The sequence below is a fragment of the Lineus longissimus genome, chromosome 2 (assembly GCF_910592395.1).
Source record: "Lineus longissimus chromosome 2, tnLinLong1.2, whole genome shotgun sequence".
NCBI classification, from domain to species: domain Eukaryota; kingdom Metazoa; phylum Nemertea; class Pilidiophora; order Heteronemertea; family Lineidae; genus Lineus; species Lineus longissimus.
In genome coordinates this window covers 8,090,278-8,115,724 of record NC_088309.1, presented here as the reverse complement: position 1 = coordinate 8,115,724, position 25,447 = coordinate 8,090,278, and the positions used below count along the sequence as shown (strand labels likewise).

Sequence of the window (25,447 nt, the reverse complement as noted above, 5' to 3'; positions counted from 1 at the left end):
ACATCGGCTCGTTTAAAAAAAATCAATTAAGCAACTGAGACGAAGAACCCGTTTTCTCATTTGTAGAGAGTAGGGCGCAGCAGGTGGGTTTCTTTTCAAGGAGATTTGTTTGCTTAGCTATTGTTTTATCATGAGCGTGTTCAGTGTTATTCGATACTGGTATAGTATTTCAACATACCGTACCAACCTTGTTTAACATGCCAAAGCAACACAGATTCAGACCACTGTGATATGTTTATAAAGATACTGACTGGCGTCACGTCGATAACATTCGCTATGAACCGCTAACAATAATTTTCCGCATTTTTCTCAAATTTCTGGTACGCTCCAGTGAAGTTACATATATCACCATACATGTATATCGGGCAACTAATCAATTTCAATACACATTTTGAACAGGCCAATCTTGCACACAACTGTTTGTAATGGTCCTCTCCAGGTCGTTACAGCCAGCGAAAAATCGTGATTTTAGCCTATCATTTCCGACTATCATTTCTGACCACAAGACGGCATCGTCGATTTATACGGCCGACAGAATCCATCTAAGTCTCTAAATCTTTTCCTGCTTTTTCCTCAGCACGCGCTTACAGACAGATCAGCCATAATCACAGCATTTATGTACCATTAAGAGAAGACATCGCCTCAACGAGCATACCTTCTCCAGGAAACACTAAGAAAGGAATTACGTTGAGAACGTGACGCATTAACCACGAGAACGTTGTTAGATATCGAGGAGGACGACTGCGCTCAGACACGAAGCTCCTTCTTCTTGAGAGCGTTGATCTTTCATTCTTGTTGGTTCTGTTGAAGTCAGTTTTGATTGACATAAGCGCTGGGTTTAATCAAGGGTGTCTTTGATGAACGTATTTATCACTTTGAAGTAGAATAGCAGAGGATGATATAATACACATGATGACAATAGAATCCTGAATTAACTCTTTTAGGTGATGGAGGTGTGTAAAATGTGCCGACTACATTGTTTTTTTTTACAGAAATGTACGAACTGGTGTGTCTTTATCTTCGTGAAAGCTGTAACAAATACGAAACAGACCCCAAAACAACCTCAGTACTAAAGGCAGAAATCGTTCTATTAACTTCTCAAGGTTCTTACCTTCCTGCCAGCCTTCATCCACCAGATCCAACACTGGCAGCTGTCTACAGAGGCGTCCAACCACTTTATACTTAACCTAGGATATCCCTTATGAGTTGACGCGAAATATGTAATTTTTTATCCAATTAGACTGTCATGTTTATGGCGGTCCAGGGAGGCCGCACTCTTTGATCAAAGGCTTCCTATGATGGGAATTCCTACAGTCCGGCACAAACCGCTGAGATATTAGCTCCCCTGAAGTGAGTGATACATCAAGCGCTTTACCATCCTTTACTGGCTGACTATACTTTTTTTAAAGTATGATTTCGATGCCGTCTGATGATACTGTATAATACTATATGTACATGAATGAATAAAAATATTAAGTGAAGAGAAAATAAATGTTGTGGATATACGGGGAGTCGAACCCATGACCACCAGATCGGAAGTCCAGCATTCTAATCGTTGAACCACAGAGGTTTTTTATGTTCGGGTGGAGATTTTCTTTGCCTGTAATAGCCAAGCTGTGGCAATATGAACTTTGTGTGAAATAGAGCGCCATTTTTATTTCACACATGCTTCAGATCACCATGATGCTGAATTCGCTGAGATTTTTTATTTGTGGTTGACACTTTGATGGAGGACCTGCGAGCAATAAATTATACGTAGTTGTTTTTAAGCAAACGTTGCAAAACAACAGTTTGGCAACTGTTTCGTCTTTTGTTGACTTCTGCGAATGGAGTGAAATGTCCACTGGCATTTAGCATCATCTTCATTGAATAACAACAGTCAGTTTTATCTTAACTAACATTTACACCGTGGTGAAATTAGGAAAAAACCAGCCACCCATACGTTTTACAACAACATTATTTCCCCATTAGCTTTCTAACTCGCGAAGCATTTCATCAACAAGCGATCAGAAATAAATTCTCTCTCCAGGATACCTTTCGAGAACATTTACTTTCATCTATCATGGCAGTACTCAACTAATGTGTTACGGAACTGTAGAATAATCGAGCCCACCGACTGCAACAATGGTGGCGATTTTAAAGAATTTCCTTTCGTAGACCACAAGCAATAACTTCAAAAGTAACACAACGAACCAATCATGGAAATGCGTTTGTTGGCATGCTTCAGTACCGTAAACCAGACAATTTTCGCGCCTGATATTTTTTCGAATGGCCAAAATTCTAAAAAGATCAAAGATTTTACACGGACTACGAAATTTATTCTGGTTCTTTCAATAACTTCAGTAAACCTTTAATGAATAAAAGCGTTAATGAAATATATTTTCGAGATACTCATTTCTGCGAAGCGATATTATTCCTGAAGTCCGCGAAAATAAAACGCCGGCAAAAATAGGCGGTCTACATGCATCATCGTTTGTTAAAGTGAAGAAATGGAGGGTTTCTGCATCCGAGCAATGACGAGAATCTTTGCGGCATCATTGGATGAAACCGTACAATAACAATGCACTTGTTTGTCGAAGGATGGTTCAGTGATTCGCTGCATTTTGTCCTTAACAATAAAGTGGGTAATGGAAACTGGAGGCGTAGATCACACGAGTGGGGAGAAGAAACTCGGCCACTAGGTTTACCAAAATTCAAGAAACAAAAAATACAATATGTTAGTGCTTGTGTTGAAATAAAACATCTTCCATCTGCTGAGTACACCCATCCTGTACACATTCATTGATATTCAGAAGTGAGGAAGCTCAATATTTTCCTCAGGGGCCCAACCATATATGTGTCTGGATGACTGAGCTGTTGAAGATAATCTCGCTTTGAAATTTCACTCAGTGTGTGCTAGACCCGAGTAGATGTGTTTCCAGATGGATCTGTTTTTGTTTGTACTATAAATTCATAAAATGACTGTTTCCTGGTATTTTCAATAAACTTTGCAAAATACAGTCCCTCGGCAAGATGATCTCCCCTTTCTCCGAGCTGAAGGCACTAAGCAGTCCGTTCTCCACCTCGTATTTCTATATGGTAGTTTGAACTTTGTTGCTTTCCTCTCGAGACACTGTAAGATCACTTTCACCAGCGCTAGGATAAACGAGAGAAATCAGATGAGCTTGCACAAATCTGTCAACACTTCCGACCATCAGTACGACTGTGTGGTAACCATTAAACATTGTTCTTGTCGAAAGTGAGCAGACAGTTTTACATGGGTGATAATGACGGAAGAGGTGTTGGCGTAATTAGGATCCGACTCATCACAGCACATCTGATTCTTGCATTCCTACCATGGCATCGTTTTACAACTTGCGGAAAGCTGGCAGACCATGTGTTGATTGCCTGATTCCACAGACCACCGTTTCGAAGGTATTTCGAAGATTTTGTTAATATGATTAACAGTACGAACGAAACCTTGGGAAAAATTCCGTTGCTTCAGCCACGAGTATTGACTCCAAAAAAACACCTCAATGCATTTTGGATGATCTTGGTTCCTTACAGTCGAGGCATTAGATTTCTCCGTAAATCAGCCATTTTCAGCGGACAATATGTTACCACGATTAGCCGATCACAAAAAATCTAATGTGGTTAAACTTATTGAACGACACACTAGTTTCTCTTTTCCGAATGTTGATATTCTTAATGTACTAACGAATGATTTTTGTCATCCCTTAAATTAAATTACTTGTTTGAAAACGAAACCAATTCTGAAAACCCAGGATAAATTGACATAGATTTTGTGCTATGGCGACTGATCAGCTGCCAATCGATCCCCGAAATGAATGAAACCGATTTCACAATATTCCCACAGTGTGCAGAATTCTTCCCCTTTCTCCAATGCAATTCGCACCTCTGGTTTTTGCTGGCAGCGTGAGGAGTTTATCAACTCTTAACCAAGTGAAAATCATTTATTAAGCACGAGAACGTTGAACTCGTGCTTACATGTATAATGTAAGTTGGCGGCATCACCTGAGATTGGTATATCGCGCTCTGATATACGACGGTAATACCGCGATTCTGACTGATCAGGCTCCCGTGAAGTGGAACTGATTATAATGATAGAATCAGATGACTATCATTTCAATAACCTACTTGGTTGGATGTCTCATAATTGCCAATTAGGCTGACTATCAATATTGCCATGGTCCAGGGATTAGCATCCAGGTGACGCAGGGACACTACCATCTGAAGGAAGGCGCGCATACTACATCAGAGGTATGCGCGATCCCTTGGGTGTGTAGAGGCGTCGGGTGTCCAACTGAGATTCATGCCGGAAAGCCCTGTACACATAATTATATTGGCGCCCTTTGGGATGCAAACTTTCCCAGTTACCTGATTAATTACCAAAATGTATGAAAGGACCCGATTAGCGATATCCCATAGAATGAAGGGAAACGCGCTGACTTGAACATCTTGAAAGGATGAAAGAAACAAGGGGAAACCAGTAAATAATGTCCAGTGTTGACATTGTATTGACACATTTAATTCATAACGTGTATTTGCCCTTCTCGATTTAGGCTTATGGCCTCCAATGTAAGCTGTTCCGTGGGGTCGATGTTATCAAGGCTTGCCCTGATAACCAGGTGTAAATATAATAGAACAATGAGAAAGTACATATAGGCTTGTATATCACCATCAAACTTCGTAAAAGCAGTTGGATAACAATAGTACAGGAATTTTTTGCTGCGAGACAAGGGAAACCGACTTAATGTATACGGCATTTATAATTTAAGAGAGAAAGAAATAATTTTCTTTTCGATCTCCTATTAACACCGAATGCTCAAAGCTTAGTCTGCTGTCACGCTGAACAAAATAGGGACAAAGCGAATAAGATTGACTGAGACAATTGCCACATGGCCTAAAAGCGCTGGTATTTAACATTTCATCCATTGGTAAAAAAAAACGGCAAATGGCGTTCCTTTATAGGTCCAATGTAGTGCATACAGAAACCAATTAGACATACGGTTTCATTAAAATGATAAAAAATCACATATGGCATGTCATACTGTCAAATATCCCTTGTTGACGACATTGCATCATTTAATCCCTTTTAGTGTGCTGTGTCTGATGGGTAATGTTTTACAGTTAATGTACACTGCTTCTTAATGGACTTTTTAATGATTTTTTGGAAAGCATATACACTATACGGTTTTTGTTACCTGAATGAGATGTCAATATAGTGCAACGTAAAAAAAAAATCAAATTGCATCTATCATGTCTATAGTTCTTATGAAACACAATACTAGCTGCTTATAATGGAGGCTACATGCAAAATATTTCTTTCCTAAATGATAGCACATTATTTCCTTCCTAAATAATATATATGCTGGACTAACTCTCTGTCAGCTTTTCTAAGACCTTCGATTCGAAATCTCCTGATTCTTCCAACAAGCCAGTTAAACTTTGTTATGAAGCAATATTGCACATTTTGTAATAATCAAAACACAGCTCAAATCTTTTCCAATTCATAAATAATAAACACCTAAACAACACGAAATACAAATAAAACGTATTAATTATTCATTGAAAGAAAACAAATAGAAAAGGCCCGTCAATAAAATATAAACTCAAGTGAAAGCCTTTGCAAAATTTAAGTACAATGTAGGCCTTGGTACTGATGACATCGCTTGTGAGGTGATATTGATTGGTGTATTTTTCACCATGAAGTATAGACTTATTTGTTATTTGTCCTATTCACCGATACGCCAATTTGAAGTAAACCAATTTGCCTGCAGTGATCCTGACAAATAATGCAGGTACATGAAGCTGTTGAATGACTCTGATGAATTTTATGCCAAGTTCGTTAATTTTCGCGGGTATCGCGAATGACCAAACTCGAGAAAATAGAACCTCAAAAAAGATTTTCTTAATGGAAAAATCGAAATAGATTTTGTAATCCGCCAATACAAAATTCAAAAATACAATAATATGAGTATCATATTTTTTCTTTTAGAAATTTGCGCGAACTGCAAAAATATAGAGGCGCAGTGCAGTATTTGTGTTCTTTTACAATTTTTTACATTTAGTTCCAACTTGTGACATATATATAGCAATCGATAGATGATGTAGTGGATATATTTACAATTTTTATTAGTGGTAAGCGTTGGTGTGAAAGGAAAATATTTTCTTATTGGAGAATTTCAGTGCGCTTCAGGACGTAGGTCTGTTAGTATTCTTGTTTCAGAAGCAAATAACATGTTGCTCAAACACCAATCAACTGCATCTTCCTTAAAATAAAAGCTCTCTTACATGTAGCCTAAACACCAATCAACTGCATCTTCCTTACAATAAAAGCTATCTTACATGTAGCCTAAACACCAATCAACTGCATCTTCCTTAAAATAAAAGCTCTCTTACATGTAGCCTAAACACCAATCAACTGCATCTTCCTTAAAATAAAAACTCTCTTACATGTAGCCTAAAATGCAAGTACCTTGCAGCTCAAATGCATTGCTTTTTAAAGCTTAGCCCAAACTGCTTTTAATGGATCCTCTTCCACTACATGTACACATACTGTGTAGAGTCATGTATCCAAATTGTCAGCAAGATACCTCTTTGCCATTTAAGTATTCTAAGAAAGTACGTGTTCCGATTATATATGGTGCTGCTTTGTAGCACTGAAAAAACCCGGTAGAATTTGTTATTTGTTTGTTCAGATGTTTGTTTGGTTTTTTTGTTTTCTGATTGATTGTAGATATTTTCAATTATCACGCGTTCTTTGAATAGCCTGGGGCCTCAACTGAATGAAGATCAAAAGCTTTTCGCATTCTTCAATCCATGTGTTAGAGGTTATTGAAGTATGAATACAGTGATATTCCCTGTCATTAGGGTGTATTTTGATTGTCCCTTTCGTTTGTACTCCATATTCGCTTTCGTTAGGCCGCTTGATATTCAGGTACTGCAAGGTTTTGCCAAGTCGTTGGATTGTTCATTGAATTGGATTTATTCTAATACATTGAGTCTATTAAAATAGCATTGTATGACTTGTATTAGGGTATTTTTAATTCTAATCGCATTGTACTATTTTATTAAAATACGTACAGTCATGCAATGCGAGCAGCAGGAAATTGACCTACATGTAATAAAAACATTCAAAAAAAAAATTAATTGTCGATACATGTGTGATGCACTATTGGTCTGTACTGGCAATACAAGGTTTTGAAATACACACTCTTTCTCTGAACTTAAGAGGTCAGCCCAGATTTTATGAATGCGAATCTGGCCTTATAAGTCCGTGGATAGAGTATATGAACCTATCTCAGCTTAACCAATTCAATCAGTTGAATTTTGATTAAATACGCGTGCACGTTGTATTCTCTGATCAAATTTATAATTCATAAGAATATTTCTATTACAATACAGCGGATTACATCTTTTTATACTTTATCACGAAACCAGCCTTTGTTGATTTGTTGTTTACGTGGCGTGATATAAAACGCGTCAACACTCACAAAAACAAAAAAATATGTACAGATATATCATGTCACAATAAAACAGCGCTGTATCCAATATTCTCTATTATGCCCCAATATTGTCAATTGGATGCCGATTGAATTTTTGTCAGAGCAAAACGTCGATTCATCTGTCGAGTTTCGATTTTTGAACGACTTTAAAAACTTCATCCGGGTCTAATATCTATCAGTATTACAGTATAACGATAGCTGTTCACTTCACAAAAAAGCTTACAATAAGCTTTAAAACCAATACAAAGCCCTAGGTTTTAAATGAATATCCAGAATTCAGGTTTTTGTGACGTCGTTCTTGACAAATTAATATCTCGGGCAGATACAATGTGCATGTACATTTTTTGTACATGTAGTCAAATATAAATGTTTGATGGTATTTGCCTTTGGCCTCGTGTTATTGTTTCGTCATTTGATCATCAAATTTACTGATCACATATGCCGACAATACGGCATTTTTTGTCACACTGCAAACATTGAAAGGTGGTTTCTTTAAAGCAGTTTCAACGGAATTATTTATTCATGAGAAGCTAAAGTCTTGAAACACATTCTACAAATAATTGCCGTTGTGAAAGGAATCTTTAACTGCAAATTGATCAGTACGGTGTGAATCGATAGGAGAACAAAATATCGATAGATACAATTCTTATATTTCATATACAATGTACTTGTCAAGCTTGGTACAGAATAAAATCAAGGTGTTTCAATAATAAATTAATTAATATTTTTTCAATTACTTGCTGTAACTATTGCTGAGTTGTTGGTGAGTAATTAAAAAAACAAGCTCCTCTCAGAATACGGTGTTGTTTATACTGATGTGGCTATGTGGATAATGGGCCAACCTCCCCGTATAGGTCCTGTGCACATTTCAGAATTCTAACTACATGTAGGACTTCGGGTCGGAGGACACCAGACTCCAGTGTGGCACAGAGCAAACCACTGATTCCCGGATTTATTTGCTAGAAACTGCAATTTCTGTACTTTCATGCCTTTCCTCCATCATAAGTTCGCTTGGTTTTAGTTAAACTACGGTTTGTATTCGTTTCATCATTGCTTCAAAAAGAATTAACAAAGATTACTCTTTTTTACTTCTTGATATCATATCTTTATCTTTATTACGGTTCTTAATCTTGAAATATGTAGATCAATTAAAAGATTCTGACAGGATCTGCTCCTGAAGTCATTTACCGGCCACACCTAGATTATCCCTGACGCAGGACTAGAGAAGAAAAACATGCACATTATGCAATGTATAAGACGTATAAAAACTCTATGGTGAGAGAAACAGTTATTTTCAAAATAGCTATCAGCAACTCTGCCTCTGACTTTGTTTCTTGCAATTTGTGAAGTAAGATAAACTCCGAGCCTAGAGCAATGATGATACAATATGAAAAGTACTTTAAGGTTGTATAAACAAAGGGAACGAGGTTAGATGTCGAGTAGTCTGCAGCGCCGCTGTGACCTATGACCCGAGGGTGAATGACACATTATCGTAGATTTCAATATTGGCAAGAAATGAACGAGGTTTTATCAAATCATGGTGGTTTCATTAGCAGATGTAGCGCAGGCGTGTCATTTGAATACGCCAGAACGTATCCTTAGGGATACATCGACACCAATTCAACCCAACTTTCTTGGCTGACAAAATGAACTGCGCAACAGGCGCAGCATGTCGGCATGAAGGCATGCATGTCTTTACTGCATGCGTGCATTTTCGACAGCTGGTCTGTTGCAATATTTTGACCCCATTTGATGCAGAGAAGGCTGCAAAAGTTGCTTGTACAATGTACACTTTTTCGTGAAAGAGTACATTACGTCCGCTTCAACTCGGATACCACCAACCATGAGACGGCGTACATGAGCCTATCTTAAAAATGGTCACGAATCGTACGTACATGAAGGGCATTGCCCAACATGCCCTTAGACTAACAGGAAATCTGTATCAGGTATGACAAACATTTACGAATCTCAACCCAGCCACAAAGAATTTTTTAGAGTCACTGTCGAATATCTCCTAAAAAATCGAACCAAATTCCGTACTTCTCAATCCGTCCTTAGTGTGAGCAAAATCATCTGAATAGCAGAATAAAAAATTAGCCCCTCAAAACCTAATTAAGCGTAATAATGTTATGAAGTTTTTTACTCAAATTAATATCCACCTTGTATTCAAGCTAATAATACGTGATCTAATCATGGTAACATCTTTTTAGACGTATTCCCAGATGCTATTCATGTTGCCCCCCAAGAAAGTTTTCAAATTAGTCAGATTTTTTTTATTCCAAATCATAGTCGGGATTTTTCCAAATCATTAGCTCTGATTACTAATTTCAAATGCGCACGCATCATAGTGATGTCACCAAATCTCGTGACCTTGGGTCCTCTCAGGCTCCCGGTCTAACGAGATGAGTCATATGACATCATACCTTTTAAATTGTAATCAACTTGCCTTTGTTAATCTGGTATATTAGAGAATAACAGCATTGATCAATATGTTTTCGCTCATAATTTCATAGCTTTGATTTACCTTTTTGAAGTTCTCACATTTTTTTCTTAAGCACGATGTCCTTGACTTAAGTTACAGTGCCAGACACAAAGGACCGCCACTTATCTGTTTTTCAAAACACGCTCCTCGTAATGAAAGTGACAGACAGCGTCTAAGTGAGCCAAATGGGATTTTACAATTATTTCAAAGGAATATATTTTATGTCATCCTTAGGTGAAGGTTGACATCAAATACTATAAAATGCTGAATCTTGTCGTATATAACACGACGTGTTTTGAAAAAGGTATTGCCTTTACTTGTTCTTCAGCCACTTCACACATGTTATTCTATCCGTTTTTTGGATGAGGATTACACCAGAAGCATAAAAGAATCTCCGTGATTTATCCATGCAACCAGTTCGTGGCCGACTCAGACCCATTACTTTGGGTTGTCATGGAAAGGTATGGGGCAATAATCCAAATATTCTAAGTAATACATCTGCTAAGTGGTGGCTAATGTCGCACACCATTATAATCAGGGTCACACCCAGCCAAGTGAGTCTGAGATCCGTTGAGTATGTAGCTTAAATAGGCATGCAGTGGCCTTGGATTAGACCAGAAACATTTGTTTTAGTTACTTGCGAGGCAAGAAGTGGTGTTCTGTCAATACCCTAGATAACCATTAGTCAGACAGCGCCCCTTAATGTCTGACAGGTAAGCTTATAATCTGGTACCTTCCAGGGAAACAGTGTGCAATAGCGAGATACCAAAGGACACACAAACAAAAAATATGAGCGATTTCTTCCCGTTAAGCTACCCCGTGCCGCTCATTATTCTCCAAGTGTGACTTTCTGCCCAGCTGCTTGCAGCTTGTTTATGATTTCTGTAATTGTATCTCTCATCATGTGGACTTGAGCAGAAATGGTTATGATATATGGTATTTTAGAGTACATTGTATATTAACTTCGACCCTGCTAAAATCAGGGATATGAACACAAAATGTCCAACAAAAGTAAACTTTCGTCCAGAAGTTTGTTCTGCTTCAAAAGGAGATGACTCGGAAACAGGTAATAATCTTCCTTCTGGGATCCCTCCGGCCATCGCAAAGAAGCAAGATATTACATAGATTTTTATGTAGCGTATATCAGCACCTTGGCAAATTGGATTTAGATCATGGTAATTGGACAAAGTAGATATTATGCGGTTTATTGAGTGAGATGATTTTTCTGTCCGTCACGTCCACAATTTGATGAGTCACCCAAAAACGACTTACAGGAATTCTGATAGGAAATAAAGATGTCCTGTTGTCTGGAAAATCGGGCTGATTTTATAAGCCGTTACATCATTTTAGTTCTTTGGATGACACGAACCGAGTCATCGAAAGATCGCATTTGAGATAATGCTATTTTCGTATACATTTTCTTCTGTTCCGCAAGATCGGCTTCTGTTAAGTACTTGATATATATTTGACACCACAAAATGGAAGAAAGTTAAGAATAAATTGTGAGATGTTGGCACCAATGACGAAGAGAAAGTATGAATGAAGTGTCAGTTATAATATCTCGTGCCAAGGAGGAAGAAGAATTTAGAACAAGGTACATTAACTGCATTGTATTTTACACCAGAAGAAGAAATATTTGGTGCCATGGGTTCAATACACATGTATCTGGCACCAGAAAGGAAAGCAGTGTGAAGAAAAGTGCACGTTCTTCATACAGTAATTGGCAACAACGAAACGTTGTGCACAGTGTTCCAAGCGCACTTTTTGTCGTGAGTTTCAATCCAACCAAATGATAGTGCCACATTATTATGTACTTTAAACACGTTCCATGTGCATCAGTTACTGGAGCCAAGACAAGTGAATACCCATTGCAACCAATCTGTTCAATAACCGTAACGGCCTAACATGCAATCGAAATGTAATCATGGGCAAATCAATAAAAGAGAAAGGTTTCTGCCTAATATCATAAATGAATCAATGGCTTCAAATCGAATCGGCCTTCGACGGCCTTTCTCGCTGGATGTAGAGTTACAGATGATAGAACTGTGTGATTGACTCTGAAACTTAGTAGAAGCCGGAGGAAATAACGTAGAAGTTATATGTATGAAAGAGCAAGAATCCTGTGGCAGTAAGTTTGAGTATAATACGGTTTTTTGAAGGTCCTACTCACTGAAGCATGGTTAAAAAATCAAAGAGATTGAAAATCTGTCCATCAGAATGTCGGCACTAATTCGATTTAACGACAGTCAAATACTGCAGCACTAACTTCTAAGAACCCAGCTGCCTCTGGGTGCTTTACATCTAGGTGAATTTTATTGGTATCATAAGAAGTATCAGGTTTGTATGACTGGCAAGGAAATAACCCCAATCTGGACCCAAAGTGCACATTTTCATAATTTTGTAACTGTTTCACGAGAAAACCATACACGCGAAAACTGCCATGAAACCAAGACCAAATCAGAAATTCGATTTAAGCCATTCTTCACCTTTGCGACATTTAATGTACAGTATCCATAGCCTCACAGCAATCACTTTAGGATTCATGCAAAAACCGAACCAATGGACAAATTACATTACTCATATTCTACTCTACCAGGAAATCTTTATTTTCCCTTTTTAGTTTTCCCAACATCCGGGCACTGTTCATTTTTATTTCCTTCCGATGAATATCCTTTGTTTATTTTTCACAAAAGGCCCATGATGTCGACGATGCCTTCGACGAATTTAGCAAATGGTGAAATCAAGTTAGTTTTTGTCCTCGTATATTCCATTTATTACTAGTCCAGGAATGGATTCGTGAACATTGTTGCTTCGTTACAGAGTGATATGCATGTACTACAGGATCTCAAGAGATACACTGCGTCTCCGCATTTACGCTTTATTCTGTCATCTTTATTCAATAAACCTTCGCTTGTTCCTAAGATGTAAAGCAATACATCAGAATGCAATTGTACGCTTCTTGGAACAAGCAACACCTGACAAACAGGGAAAACAAAATGAATCATACTTTGGGCCATCCTGTACACGAGAACTATGGAGAGCGAAGAAAGTTAATCTACTAGTCCTGGGCAAAACACCATCTCATCCCTGAGCGTATCCATCTCCATGATGAAGTTGACGCTACCAAACAATGCCCTCCATTAAAAACGCATTACTTGGTATTACAATGGGAGCTGGGCCTCAGGTTTGTTCACACAAACACCATGATTACCCCCTTGGTCAGAACATTGCTGATATCTTCCCATAATATCGAGATTGTGTATGTGTCTTCATGTAGAATGGCAATGAATAATGCATCCCGTGATTCCATCTCAGTTGACCGGATCCTTGTGTATTCACTACATACATTAAGGTTTTGAATGTATTGTTGATTTCTGCCATGCTTGAATTAGTTTCCAATCCAGGGGCCACGTAACACCTGTACAGCGAGGTAGTATAAAAAATCATTTCCCTTTTGTAACGTCTGCCGAGCTGCTGAGGCGCTCAGGAAAGTACCACGGTCCTGTCGGATGATCAAAGCAGATGATGTGCTTCGACTCTTGAATAATTTAGATGGCTGAGTTGGCTCTAGGAGCAGATCGGAGGGTGAAGCGGTCAGTGGTCCACTATGTCGATTTGGAATGTTGGAAACAGTTAGTCAAACGCAAGTTACTCGGGTCTCACTTGTCAAGGTATTTTTCCTGCCCTGGCATTGACAACAGATACAAGGAACAACAGTTTTAAGTCTTATTCGAAGGACTGGTGAAGAACAGGGAAATTTTGTCCCTCGACATCCAGAAATACCATCCTCGGTTCAGCAGAAACAAGCCAAACACAAGGTGATGTTATGGCGATACATGTATTTCCACGCATCTATAAAGGAATTAATGCGGAGTGATGACGATATTCCATAATAAGAATTCTTCGAAATATCAAACAGATGCAAGTCGTGGCTACAAGTGGTCACAAAGTGCTCTCTGTACCTGACAAGGCAACTCCTCTACTACTTTACAATCCCACAATATCAATTCGTTCATCCGTTTATAGAAAATAACCACGGCAAACAAACCAACGAATCTGTGTTTGTACGTAAGGACAAAATCATTACAAAAGCCTCAAACTTCAATATTTCATTCTTGTGCAAATATTCTGGTGGTTCTTGATTAATTTTTGTAAGGGATTACAGCAAGCTGATTTCTTATGTTATTAATCGTATTTGGTGGTGATTGGAATTGAGAGGCACTAAGTACCTTTGCCATTGTGTTGATGTCGTGGGGGAAAGGGAATAAGAAATGTATCAGAGCAATGGGATGTGACATGGATAGTTTAACTATAAAAGCATCTAGAATGTTAGTTTGAACAATATTATGGCCAGGATTTCCACCTCAAGCTTGACCAATTTGTTGGAACCTGGCTCTTCTGCTCCACAGTCCGTTCTACCCAGTGCGAAACAAAGAACCTCAAACAATTCATCAGTACTGATTCCTTTTCAGACGAACTCCTTACTTGAAAATGTGAACCGCCAATGTTGCTCAGGCGTTGCTTGTTGTTGTCAATCGCCCGATCCACCAACGAGCTTGATTGGCCCATCTCGATTTATGGCAATTTAATTTACCAAATATTCAATTTTTTTTAATTTCAGAATCAGTTCCCTCTACCGCAATGGGTTTGGGGCATTGTTGGATCCACAAGCATCTCGAAGTAATTTGCGTAAGTCGTGCTTCTCCAGCTATTGATTGATTTTTAGTGGGGTTTGTGTTCTTAAATAAACGATAACATCTATATGGACTTTCTCAATTCTCACCTCTACTTAACCTTTAAAGAATCTCTCCTGATATCACTGTGGCAACACTTTGAGTTCAAGACGATATCCTTCTTCTGTTAGTAAGAATCTATCATCATGAACCCGTAACTTACGGTGCTCGTATTTCTAGACTCAATAACATTCCCAAAGCCTTATTTTGAACACCGTTCATCTCAAGAGACCTTTGTAATATTATTAGACTCGATTTGTAGCATGTATATATACAATCATGTACCTACAGTGTTTCTCTCTACCCTTACAGGCTACGCCTACTCGAAGGACCTACGGGAATTCTTCCAAACGTGTGCTCAACAGAAGGATAAATTGATACTAAGGTAGAGGAAACATACTGTGGATCGGGAAATAATTATTTGAGCAGAATGAAAATGTCAAGAACGGCAAATGGACCTTCTCAAAGCATGTCACTTTAAATCTATAGCCAACTATTAAAACGAAAACTATTTATTACTACTACTTGAGCAATTCTGATTGTTTAATTTAATCCTACGAGGATCATCTTAGCAGTTAGGATGTTAGAAGTTACTGAGACGTTACCTTAACATGTCTGCACCAAATGCGATGGTCGTCGTCGTTGTCAACAGCCTTGGTGTTTGGCAGGAAGTCGAAGACACTGCGATTAGGCAGACGAAAGATGAGATTTGGGCTATTTCGGTTTTAGACGCTTACCTTCCGGTCGTAGTGGCCTTTCTTTATCTAATGCGAAGGTACAATCAGCATCCAGGTCAGACGATTGTTGGTCCACTCAAACCAAATGCTAAAAGTAAATATCGACGTTCCCTAATCTACTAGACATCAAAGGTTATCAAAGCTGCTTATTTCAGCCACTGTCTTCAGTTTGAAGCTCATGGGATTCGGGCCGGGAGTGCAGACTGGTCCTGAATTTCCCGTGTGTCATCACAATGCTCAGATCCATTTATTCAAGAGCTGTCACCCTGCCTCCCCAAGAGACCTCGCAGTCGGGTCTCGTGCGGGGACATTAAGATTTAGGAATAACATGTTAATTCAGAATTCTACTTTCCTACCCAAAATTAGGATGTAATTTAAATTCAAACCGCTTGGGAGTACCCATCATATTCAAATTCTAGTATCATTTGCATTTGCTGACTGTCTGAGGCGATAAACTGAAGTGAATATTACATGATCATGGATAGTATATTGCCATCTCCTAGGTTCGCTGGAGTGTGAAATGGACAATCTATACCTGATCTACCTGATTCCGTTGACAAATTGAATGATTTAATTTTATCAATGACAATCAGATGATTCAAATTTCCTATATTTTCTATAACGTTCTTTGCTTCTACAAAACTTCTTTGGTGTTAACCTAGGCGATAAAATTCGTAGAGGGACGTGATCGACTACAACAGGCGAATGATCATGACTTGCCTTTGTTATTAAAAAAGGGAACTGTGCCCACCGCGTAAGAGTTGGTAAACACTAGAAAAGTGCTCAGGATGGTATTCAGTTTTTTATCTTCTTGCAAATAGTCTAGCGAGTTGATGCAGTGCAACTTTCTTCTTTTCGAGCAATCCGGACAATCTTCACCAAACAAAGGGATGCGCATCGAATTGATGGGTGATAATATCTTTTCTCCAAATCCTAATCACTTTACCATCATAACCACAATACGATTCTGTGGGTATAATTTCATCAGCGACTATGGAAGGTTCTGATTTCATCAACTAATATTTCCATTGTCTTATTGCCTTTTAGCTGCGCGTTCAAGGGGCAACCATGTGGTCCTGAGGACTTCAAGGTGACCTACACGGACCTGGGGGTCTGCTACACATTCACTGGGATCACGGACGGACAACCGGACAGTAATATCATCAAGGAACCGGGTGAGTTTATACAACAACCGAGAACCGTTCTATGTACTATCAAATATTAACCACAAAATTGAATTCGTTTATAAAAAACGAAGTCTTATGATCATAGTAACAAAGGGAACACTACAAAAAGAAAGGTCGACCGTGGCTTTTATTCAACGATATGTAGTGCATTGTGTGGGCAACGGTAACTGACACTAGACATAGATGGTAACACAAACCGAATCGTAAATTACCAAGCAACCCTATTGTCTGCCATCTGCAAAATGAATTCCCTTTACGGTTATTACATCTCTGATTTCAAAACCATGTAACTAATTTAAATTTATTGTCTGGCATCCACTCACTCCGTCCATTTCATTTGGGTTTAAATAACAAACGGCACGCGAAATGCTCCTTAACATCACAGCGTAGTGCACCAGGGCCCCTTAATGACAACATTGTCACACCATGTAGAGGCTGTAGCCAGAATGTTAGTGTTAGTGGCTAGGACCTCACTGACGATTTGAATCTGAATCCTTTCTGAAATTTATCCAAGTTATCCTCCCAAAAATGTCAACATCTGCATGTATAAATAATGGGCGATGTACATGACGTTCTCAGCCGGTAAAAGCATTTACATTTACCACGGATCCGTGCATTTACTTGTCTTTTTTCATTTTACCCCGGCATTATACAGCCTTTATGTCTAAAATAGCACTGTCAAATGATTGAGGTAATTAAAGTACATGGTGTATGATATTTCATGTATAAACGATTACACGAAATGTACGCGAGCCACATTTTGATCAGGTCTCCTTTCAAAGAAGCTGAAGGATGATCCCTCAGCGGATGTCATCAAGATCATACCCCTGGGGACCTGCCACCCTTTATAGTAATGAAGAATATAAAGAAGTTGTTAGCTCTTAAGTCACTTAGGCGAAGATGGTTTTCCATTCTTGGTCGACCATTTCCTTTCATCCATTTCTTTGATCGGATGCTATTATCTGCATGGCTCTTATTTCTAAGCAAACAGATGCTACTAACCACATCCGAGTGCAGCGTCAACAAGAACGGCAATGATGCAAAACCTACCGCAGACTAACGCGAGTTGCGGTGACACTCGAGGGCCTTCAATTTCAATTCCAATAAAATCTTTGATAATGTTTTTTTTCTGCGTTTGTTAGCTTTCTCAACGCCTCGTTGTGAGTCTGCAAGCTATTTTACACTGGATCGACGTAGCCGTACCATTACACATGTACAATTTGGTTTTATATCACACACAAAAACTTGAGAAAATGGTCCATAGCACTTATTTGCGTGAGCACCTTCAAAAATACATCTTCCTTGTTGGTTAAAGTGGAGGAAACCCGTCATTGAAACTCTTTTCCTTCGTACATTATTACAAGAACAAAATAATTCTTGGTGATGATACATGTAGTCTTCGACTTGGCCCTGTGGTAAACTTTATATCTCCATTTAATTTATTGCCGAAAACACCCATTAAAAAATGACAGCCTGTCTTCTTTCAGGACCAGCCAGTGGCCTCTCCTTGTTTTTGAACACTGAGGGCGAAGAATGGACGCAGAGTTGGTACGGCGACGAAGGCTTCCAGGTAGTTGTGCACCAAGCCAGCGATTACCCGCAACCCCAAGCCAATGGAATATCGATATCGCCAGCGACGGCCACAAACATTGGCCTTCAGGCGTCGCAGGTAAATAATACTGGCAAAACGTTTTTGGAAATAACAAAAACATATAACACGTTTTTGGAAAATAACCTTACATCAATTTCGGCATGTCTGTTAAAAGGTTCAACGAAATGGCTTCTCCCCTAAAGTTTCGAGTTACAAAAAGGTTAATGGTTTGCTACATGATGATCTACCTTGATTCTCTGCAAAGAATTTCAGAAAAAGCACCCGTTCATAACATCTTCTTTAGGTTCGTCCATCTAAAATCAGTCGTTCATCGTGCTACTATGCCATCATGCTCCCAGCAGAGTTCTGATTCGGATGAGAACAACAATATACTGCTGCCCTCTGCTATAACGATGACACATCGTTAGCATCGTTAGCAGGGTTAGCATGGTAAATGGGATCGGATCGTTGGTACGTTACGATATGTCCTTTATTGATAGGCAGTTTCAGCAACCCTTACGAACGATATGGTCTGTGGGGATACCAAGTCATGGGGAACTCTTCAAAAACAGCCATCGATAAAATATATTCACTTACTTCGTCGTTAAAGCTCTTCGTAAGGGTTGCCAAACCTGGTTGTTGTAGAGTACATGTATATCAATTAACGTCGGTCCTTGTCCTTGCGTGTGCGGCCTCTTTTTGCATTTATATCATTTTCATATACACCATTTTCAGTCCAATAACTTGGCACCTCCATTCGGAAGCTGTGGTGTCACAAAGTTGAAACTGTTCTCAGCGTACAGTCACTCCAACTGCATACAAGAATGTCTACTGTCATACATTCTGAAGGCCTGCAACTGTACGTTGGTGTATAGTTTGAGGAGTCAAGGTGCAGGTAAGACAGACCATGCTAATACTCTTGGTTGTTTGAATACAACGTATTTATACCCAAGAAATGCAAGGTGGTGTCCATTCTTATCAAGAAGCCGTGATAGGGCGGAAGCAAACAGTTTGTATTGAAAGTTCTTTCGCGGAAACTGTACAATGTGGTTGCTTTGCTTCCTTGGTTTCATCTTCTCTACACAAAAATTAGCCTAAATATCTTTACCCCTGCATTTTCAGATCTTGCAAATCTCAAATCTAAAAAAAATTAATGACAAGGTGGCGATGGAATTGACTCATCTTTCTCAAAATCTTTTGTTTCGCTTCTTAAAAGTGCCATTTCTGCCATATTTTACAACTGCCATAAGGCACCCGCGGCACTTCGAGACAAAATAAGAAAATTCAATTAGAATGGAGCATTATTTTCAGAATTGAGTCGGGATAGATTCCCCTCGAATACAATTAAGACAATCAAATTTAAAACATTCGCGATATTGATAATAAACAGAAGGTCAAAAATGTCATATTATATTCCATCAGAAAAAAATGAGACCCTTATAACATCACCCAATCCCTTTGTCTGCTAATCTACTTGACAATGAGCTTACCGTCGTCAAGGGCCGTGCTTAACCAGAGTCTGGGCTCCGCAGGGAGATGCACCGCGCAAGTCTAATTCCCTCAGACTCCGAGCTGTATCCCTAGCGGAGACCAGCCCATAATCGGATTATCTTCATAATTAGTTTAAGTTTAATACAGATGAAAGGTGATCAGTTCAAAGAGCCACTTTTATTGAAGATTATCCCTGAGCTATTAACTTTACAAAAAATTCTACCAGTGGTAATTTTTTGATGATTTTATCATTATCAATTACGGCGTGGAACAGTGCTAGATGTCAACGCGCGTTATCTTGGTCTCTGTCAAGAAACATTGGAAATCGAAATCCGGCTATTCGCACGCAAAATCTCTCTCATTCAGATTAATTCTCAAAATTATGAATAGTCATTGACTTGGCTTGAGGGCCCTAGACAATGGTTCATTTGATACCGTTGTGTCACTGGATTTCACTCTTGAGGTTTCAAGAGGTGATATCCAAGTCTACGGTCCCAGTGCTTTTGTCAAGAACAGCCGATCATAATTCCGCATGTTGACCCATGATAGACCATTATAGCTCTAGGATGACAAATTACAGGGTCACCGAAGAAATACCATTCTCACAACGATATTGTGATGCTGTCGTAAAAAGAACAAGACGGACCATTTCCTTGCTCATCTTCTTGATGTTGAGATGCAGTGTATTATGCTTTTCCGTGTTCCAGACAAATCACCAGCGCCGCAGTGAATGTACGCTTGCACTCGCCTGCACAATGTGACATTGTCCTTAGCACACACATAGTGACCATGAGCTCTCCGACATCAGCAAATTAGATCACATCACATCATGAACATCGCGCCATTAGCTGATGCCCGTTTTTTTCTCCCTCTATAGATTCACTACTAAAGATGCCGATCTGTAACGTGAAGACGTATGAGAAATGTGCAAAAGCCGCTAGAGGTAAGATGTAATGAAGGTGATTAGATGGTAGTTGTTCCGTCTTTAACCCTTCATATCGCACTGGCCATCTTACTGACTGATTTTTATGCATGGGGCATTTAGGCCACCATCAGCATCAATGAAAAAAAACGTTTTCGTAGAAGGTGCACTGCGACTTTGTTTTCATTATCTGTGCTTTTTCGCCTCAAAGAAAACCATGAATGAATGAAAGTGTATCATTTTGAATTAAAAGAAAAGCCATTGTGCTATTTCTCAAAGTTCCATGTTTAAAATCTTCATGGTGCCCCCTTAAAGCTGCTTTTATACGATATTTCTCCATTACTGAAGAAGGAACCATCTACATGTATTAAGAGAAAAACTGCAACTAGAACATGCCAGAAGGAGTGGAAACCTATTTGGTTGTGCCAAGCTGTCCTCCTAGAGTAATTTAAATCTTCAAAGCTACTTTTTTTCAGACACTTTCTACAAGGTCAAGATCGGGACCTCCTGCAATTGTCCATCGTCCTGCTGTACCTTCAACTACCAGCCCATCCTCTCACAGTCCAGGCTATCGAACCAATACGTCGAACGACTAATCCGCCGAAATGACGCGGTGCCAAAGAGACTCGCGGACGATTATGCCGCCGCGAAACTATCCCAGTACACTCACGAATATCGACAGCTGGAAGGCGACAAGTTCCAAGCAGTCATTGGGGCATACAGGAACGCCACGACTTGGACTTACCCGAAACTCGGGCAATCAGTCGACGACATCGTTACAGTTCTGCGCAGCTTTTCAAGTGGCCAGAACGGTCGTAATCAATTCTTCGATTTCATCAAGCGATATCTAGATGAATACAACGATAATTATCATTCAAAGATCTTCTCAGCTTTATCCAGCGCGAAACATCTCGTCCCTAAGTACCTTGATGTGGTCACGGCGCTCTCATATTCGAAGAATACTGGTAACTACACTACGAGCTCCATGTCCCCCGAAAGAATCAAGTCAGTCACTCAAACGAAAATGGATGACTTCAGGGTCCATTATGAGCACACCATGCTCTCTCTTGACAAGATCGAATCGCTGTACATCCAAGGCCAACTTCGTGATTTCAGCCGCGACCAGAAAAAACATCGTTTTGACTTCAAGTTTGGCCTGACTGCCCTGTACAACAACATCAGTGCACTCTCCAGCGCCTCTGACGGCGACTACGACAAGTTCTACGTAGTCGCGGAACATTTCAGTCAAACTGTCTGGCCCAAAGGAGCACAGGCGTATGAATACTACGGGACTAAGCTACGCAATATGACGGACAATATGATGAAGTTCCAACGCGGCTTAACAGAAGTGATCCGGGAGCTTGCCAAGGGACCAAAAGACTGGATGTTCTTGGACGGCAGTCAATTCTCCACCTCGCCTGAGAGCTCTTACATATACGGGGCAGAACAAAAATGGACCAATCTGCGTGATGAATATTTCCGAAACCCTGGTAACCTGTCAACGAGGTTGATGATCATAAAAGCAGTACAGGATGACATGTTCAATTACACTGATTTCATGACTGGGTTGGCTGGCGATATCAAACGGATGGAGAATCTAACGAATAGCGCACTGACCCTTTTACAGGACATCTACGTCCAAATCATTGAAGCAGAGATGCTACAGTCGGATACCTTGGCAGGGTATCAAATCTGGAACATGACCAGCACTTATGTTGACATGACCACCAGGTGGAAAATATTCGCCATGAATCGGGAGTTGTTCCGATCTGTATTCATGGACATAATGACAAGAGTTCGAGAGAAGCTCCTCCCGAGACGTGAGCGCAGGACCTATTACAGGTCAGGCAAATATGATGAGCTCATCGCAGATGCGAGAACTATGGAGTTAAATGTAACAGACTCTTTAAATTATTTAAAGGATTATATGACGTATTTCATAAACAGTGTCAACATTGAGAAGGTTTTACAAGAGAAAGTATACAGGTGAGACTTGAAAGTTATCAGGCTTTCCATCGAAAAAAACAAGCTCTGAGAGGAAAAAGTTAAGAAATAACTTGGAAGAAATAAAATGGACACGAATACAATATATTGAAGGCTTTTTGAAAATCAGCTTCATTAGCCTCTTAGAGAGATATTAATTCTTGGTGAAGCAGTTTTTTTAAAACATAGTGTGCTTTACAGCGATTTCTTTTCATTTCAGGGAACACTTTAGCCAACTTAATATATACTTCCAAGATACGAGTTATAAAGTAGAGTCTCAGATAGCTTCGTATTCACTCCAGAAACTTTTAGGTAAGTCAGGTGGCGATCGTTGGGCTGTAGGTCAAAGTTCAGTGTTATGCACGTTCATAGAATTAACTAAGAGCATTTTCCGCCTCTGATCTGTTGTCAGCAAAAGGACCATCACTACCCGCAAGCACAAGCAATTTACCAGATATCAGAGTATTCAATAGGATAAGGGGTAAACCTACAAGGAAGAATCCGAAACCCACTAATAGACCGGCAGTATTTCATGACATATTAATTTCATTTTATACGTTTTCCTCATTTCAGCCGACATTGGCCTGTACCTGGCCATATTCCTTGGCAGCAGTATCTTCATCATCATTGAGCTCATTGACTTTATCCTTCACTCTCTTGCCACCAAGATGTGTGTCGGCGAGAAGAACACGTGACATATGCAGGAGGACTGGTGTTAAAAGTGAAAACTCAAAACGAATCATTATTGTGTCAACGTCACGTATACCAAGCGTCCAGATGTCTTGGTCCGAAGAACTTTCAAGGTGGATAATCGGCTTTCTAATCTCTGTAGTCTTGATCAAACGAGAAAGTCCTGCACTGAGCGACATGGTCTATGTACAACTCAAGCTGGGGATAGGGCCCAAGCACCGGCAAGGTGAATGAACTTGGCTTTGCTTAAAGCACCAATAAATATCCGACAGAAATTTTCCTATTCGACAAGTGGTTTTATGTTTGCCTTGACGTTGTTTTTTGAAAGTGTGAATGTATACATGTATTTGCAACCCAGTATGCTATTGCATACCGCATCAATGGTGGACACCATAGTAGATTACGCAACATCTGGCATGCCTTACAAGAGTGGTATGGACAGGAGCTAGGGGGCCAGTTGGTGGCCTCCAGTTGACCATTAAGCACAGCTTGGGGATTGGGTATGGTTTAACTTGGTGATAGAATATTCTAAGCACAGGTCTGAATTGAACTGATGTAGTATCAAAAAAGTAGATACACCTTTTGGTGACTTTCTGTAACTTAATTTGGCCCGCCTGGCTCCTGACTAGTCTTGGCACTCTGTTGACATTACGTTTAATTGCCGCGGTTAAGACTTATCGACCTCCATGAAAGCTTTTTCGTGGGGGTCGATGTTATCAAGAGTTTCGCTGATAACCTTTAGTAGAAACAATGGTAAATCAGGCCTAGGTGCGAGCGGGCTTAAAAAGACAATAGTCCGCTTATTGGCCTGTACCTGAATTCTTTTCACTGCGAGGTCGGGGCAAACGTAGCAACGCTATATGGTAAAGAGGGGTTTCCAAGGCTGTGTGATGGTGATATGGTATGATACGGAAATATTTTACTGCACATGTTTTCTGTGGTCATCCTCAAATGTGACCCGCTCTACCAAAACTAGGCGCTTGTCGCATCTGAACTCGACAGGTTGATACGGACTTGTTGTTCATTTCCCTATTGTAGACCTTTTGTGAAATCTATTACAAACTAATTTGGTCACATTTCACAAAAGGTCTACAATAGGGAAATGAACAACAAGTCCGTATCAACCTGTCAAGTTCACATGCGACAAGCGCCTAGTTTTGGTAGAGCGGGTCACAAATTATTGTCGTGCATCTTTCATCGTTCCCGGACTTCTCTTATACATTTACATAATGAACATTTTAGATAGATGTTAAATAACACGCGTTTTGTTCTTCCCATACGGAACGCCATACAATATCATGAATAAAATGTGATTGCTTTTTTGATAATCGAAATCGTTCATAGAAAACTAGATTGTGGCTAAAGCTTTTCATAGTGTATACTATTCATTAACCGGGAATGTTGAATTCAGTTTGACCGCTGTTTGCCTCTCCTGTGATGTTTAAGTGCCGCCAACATCGATTGCATCATATCTTCCACATTGTGCTATAAACCTCAAATCTCGTGTTAACGTCACGTCAAATTAAAAAATATCAAGATATTAAACTATTAAAAACTCTTCCAAATAAAACCTCTATTATTGCCATCGGATAGTTAGTTACATCAAACTGAACATAAACCCTATACTTCATGTCCCAACAGCGGACACTGGGCGCTATGATTAAAAACTAATAAATGCACTTACTGAAAAGTCATGTACATTGACACTTAGGGTTTTACGTTATACAAAGCTGCTTTTAAGCATATTTGATGCTTTTAATAAACAATTCATGTACATTTACACGAGGCTGTTGTGCACACAGCTGAAGTGAACGCATACTAGTCTTTATTCATATCACCTACTCTTATCAGGTTTAATTCTTGATATAACGAGTAAGCTTATATACAATTTATAACGTTTTTCCACTGTGCCGTCAAGACACTCATTGCAAATTCTATACGACTGGTATTAGATGCTTTACAAAGAAGGTTCAATTTTGAAACCTCTTCGTAAATGGTTTACTTTTTAAAATATTCATCGCACCAAAAGAAGCCGACTCCTCTATCAAAATCATTACGTCATGACATATGCTCATAGAACTGTCAAGCCGAAATAGATAATCCATTGTACATGAATGTACTAC

The 25,447-nt window shown here is 39.4% G+C and overlaps 1 protein-coding gene across 1 annotated transcript in view; it reads left to right on the top strand.

The window, feature by feature from the left end:
- Positions 1–24,271, top strand: part of LOC135482501 (uncharacterized) — a 128,125-nt gene extending 103,854 nt beyond the window's left edge. The window contains exons 4-12 of the mRNA XM_064762575.1: positions 14,612–14,679; positions 15,036–15,108; positions 16,508–16,635; positions 18,135–18,316; positions 18,974–19,133; positions 20,607–20,672; positions 21,128–22,637; positions 22,855–22,946; positions 23,208–24,271. Coding sequence (XP_064618645.1) covers positions 14,612–14,679; positions 15,036–15,108; positions 16,508–16,635; positions 18,135–18,316; positions 18,974–19,133; positions 20,607–20,672; positions 21,128–22,637; positions 22,855–22,946; positions 23,208–23,329 — 2,401 coding nt within the window. The 3' untranslated portion in view covers positions 23,330–24,271. The remainder of the gene's footprint in view (positions 1–14,611; positions 14,680–15,035; positions 15,109–16,507; positions 16,636–18,134; positions 18,317–18,973; positions 19,134–20,606; positions 20,673–21,127; positions 22,638–22,854; positions 22,947–23,207) is intronic.
- The last annotated feature ends 1,176 nt before the right edge of the window (positions 24,272–25,447 follow it).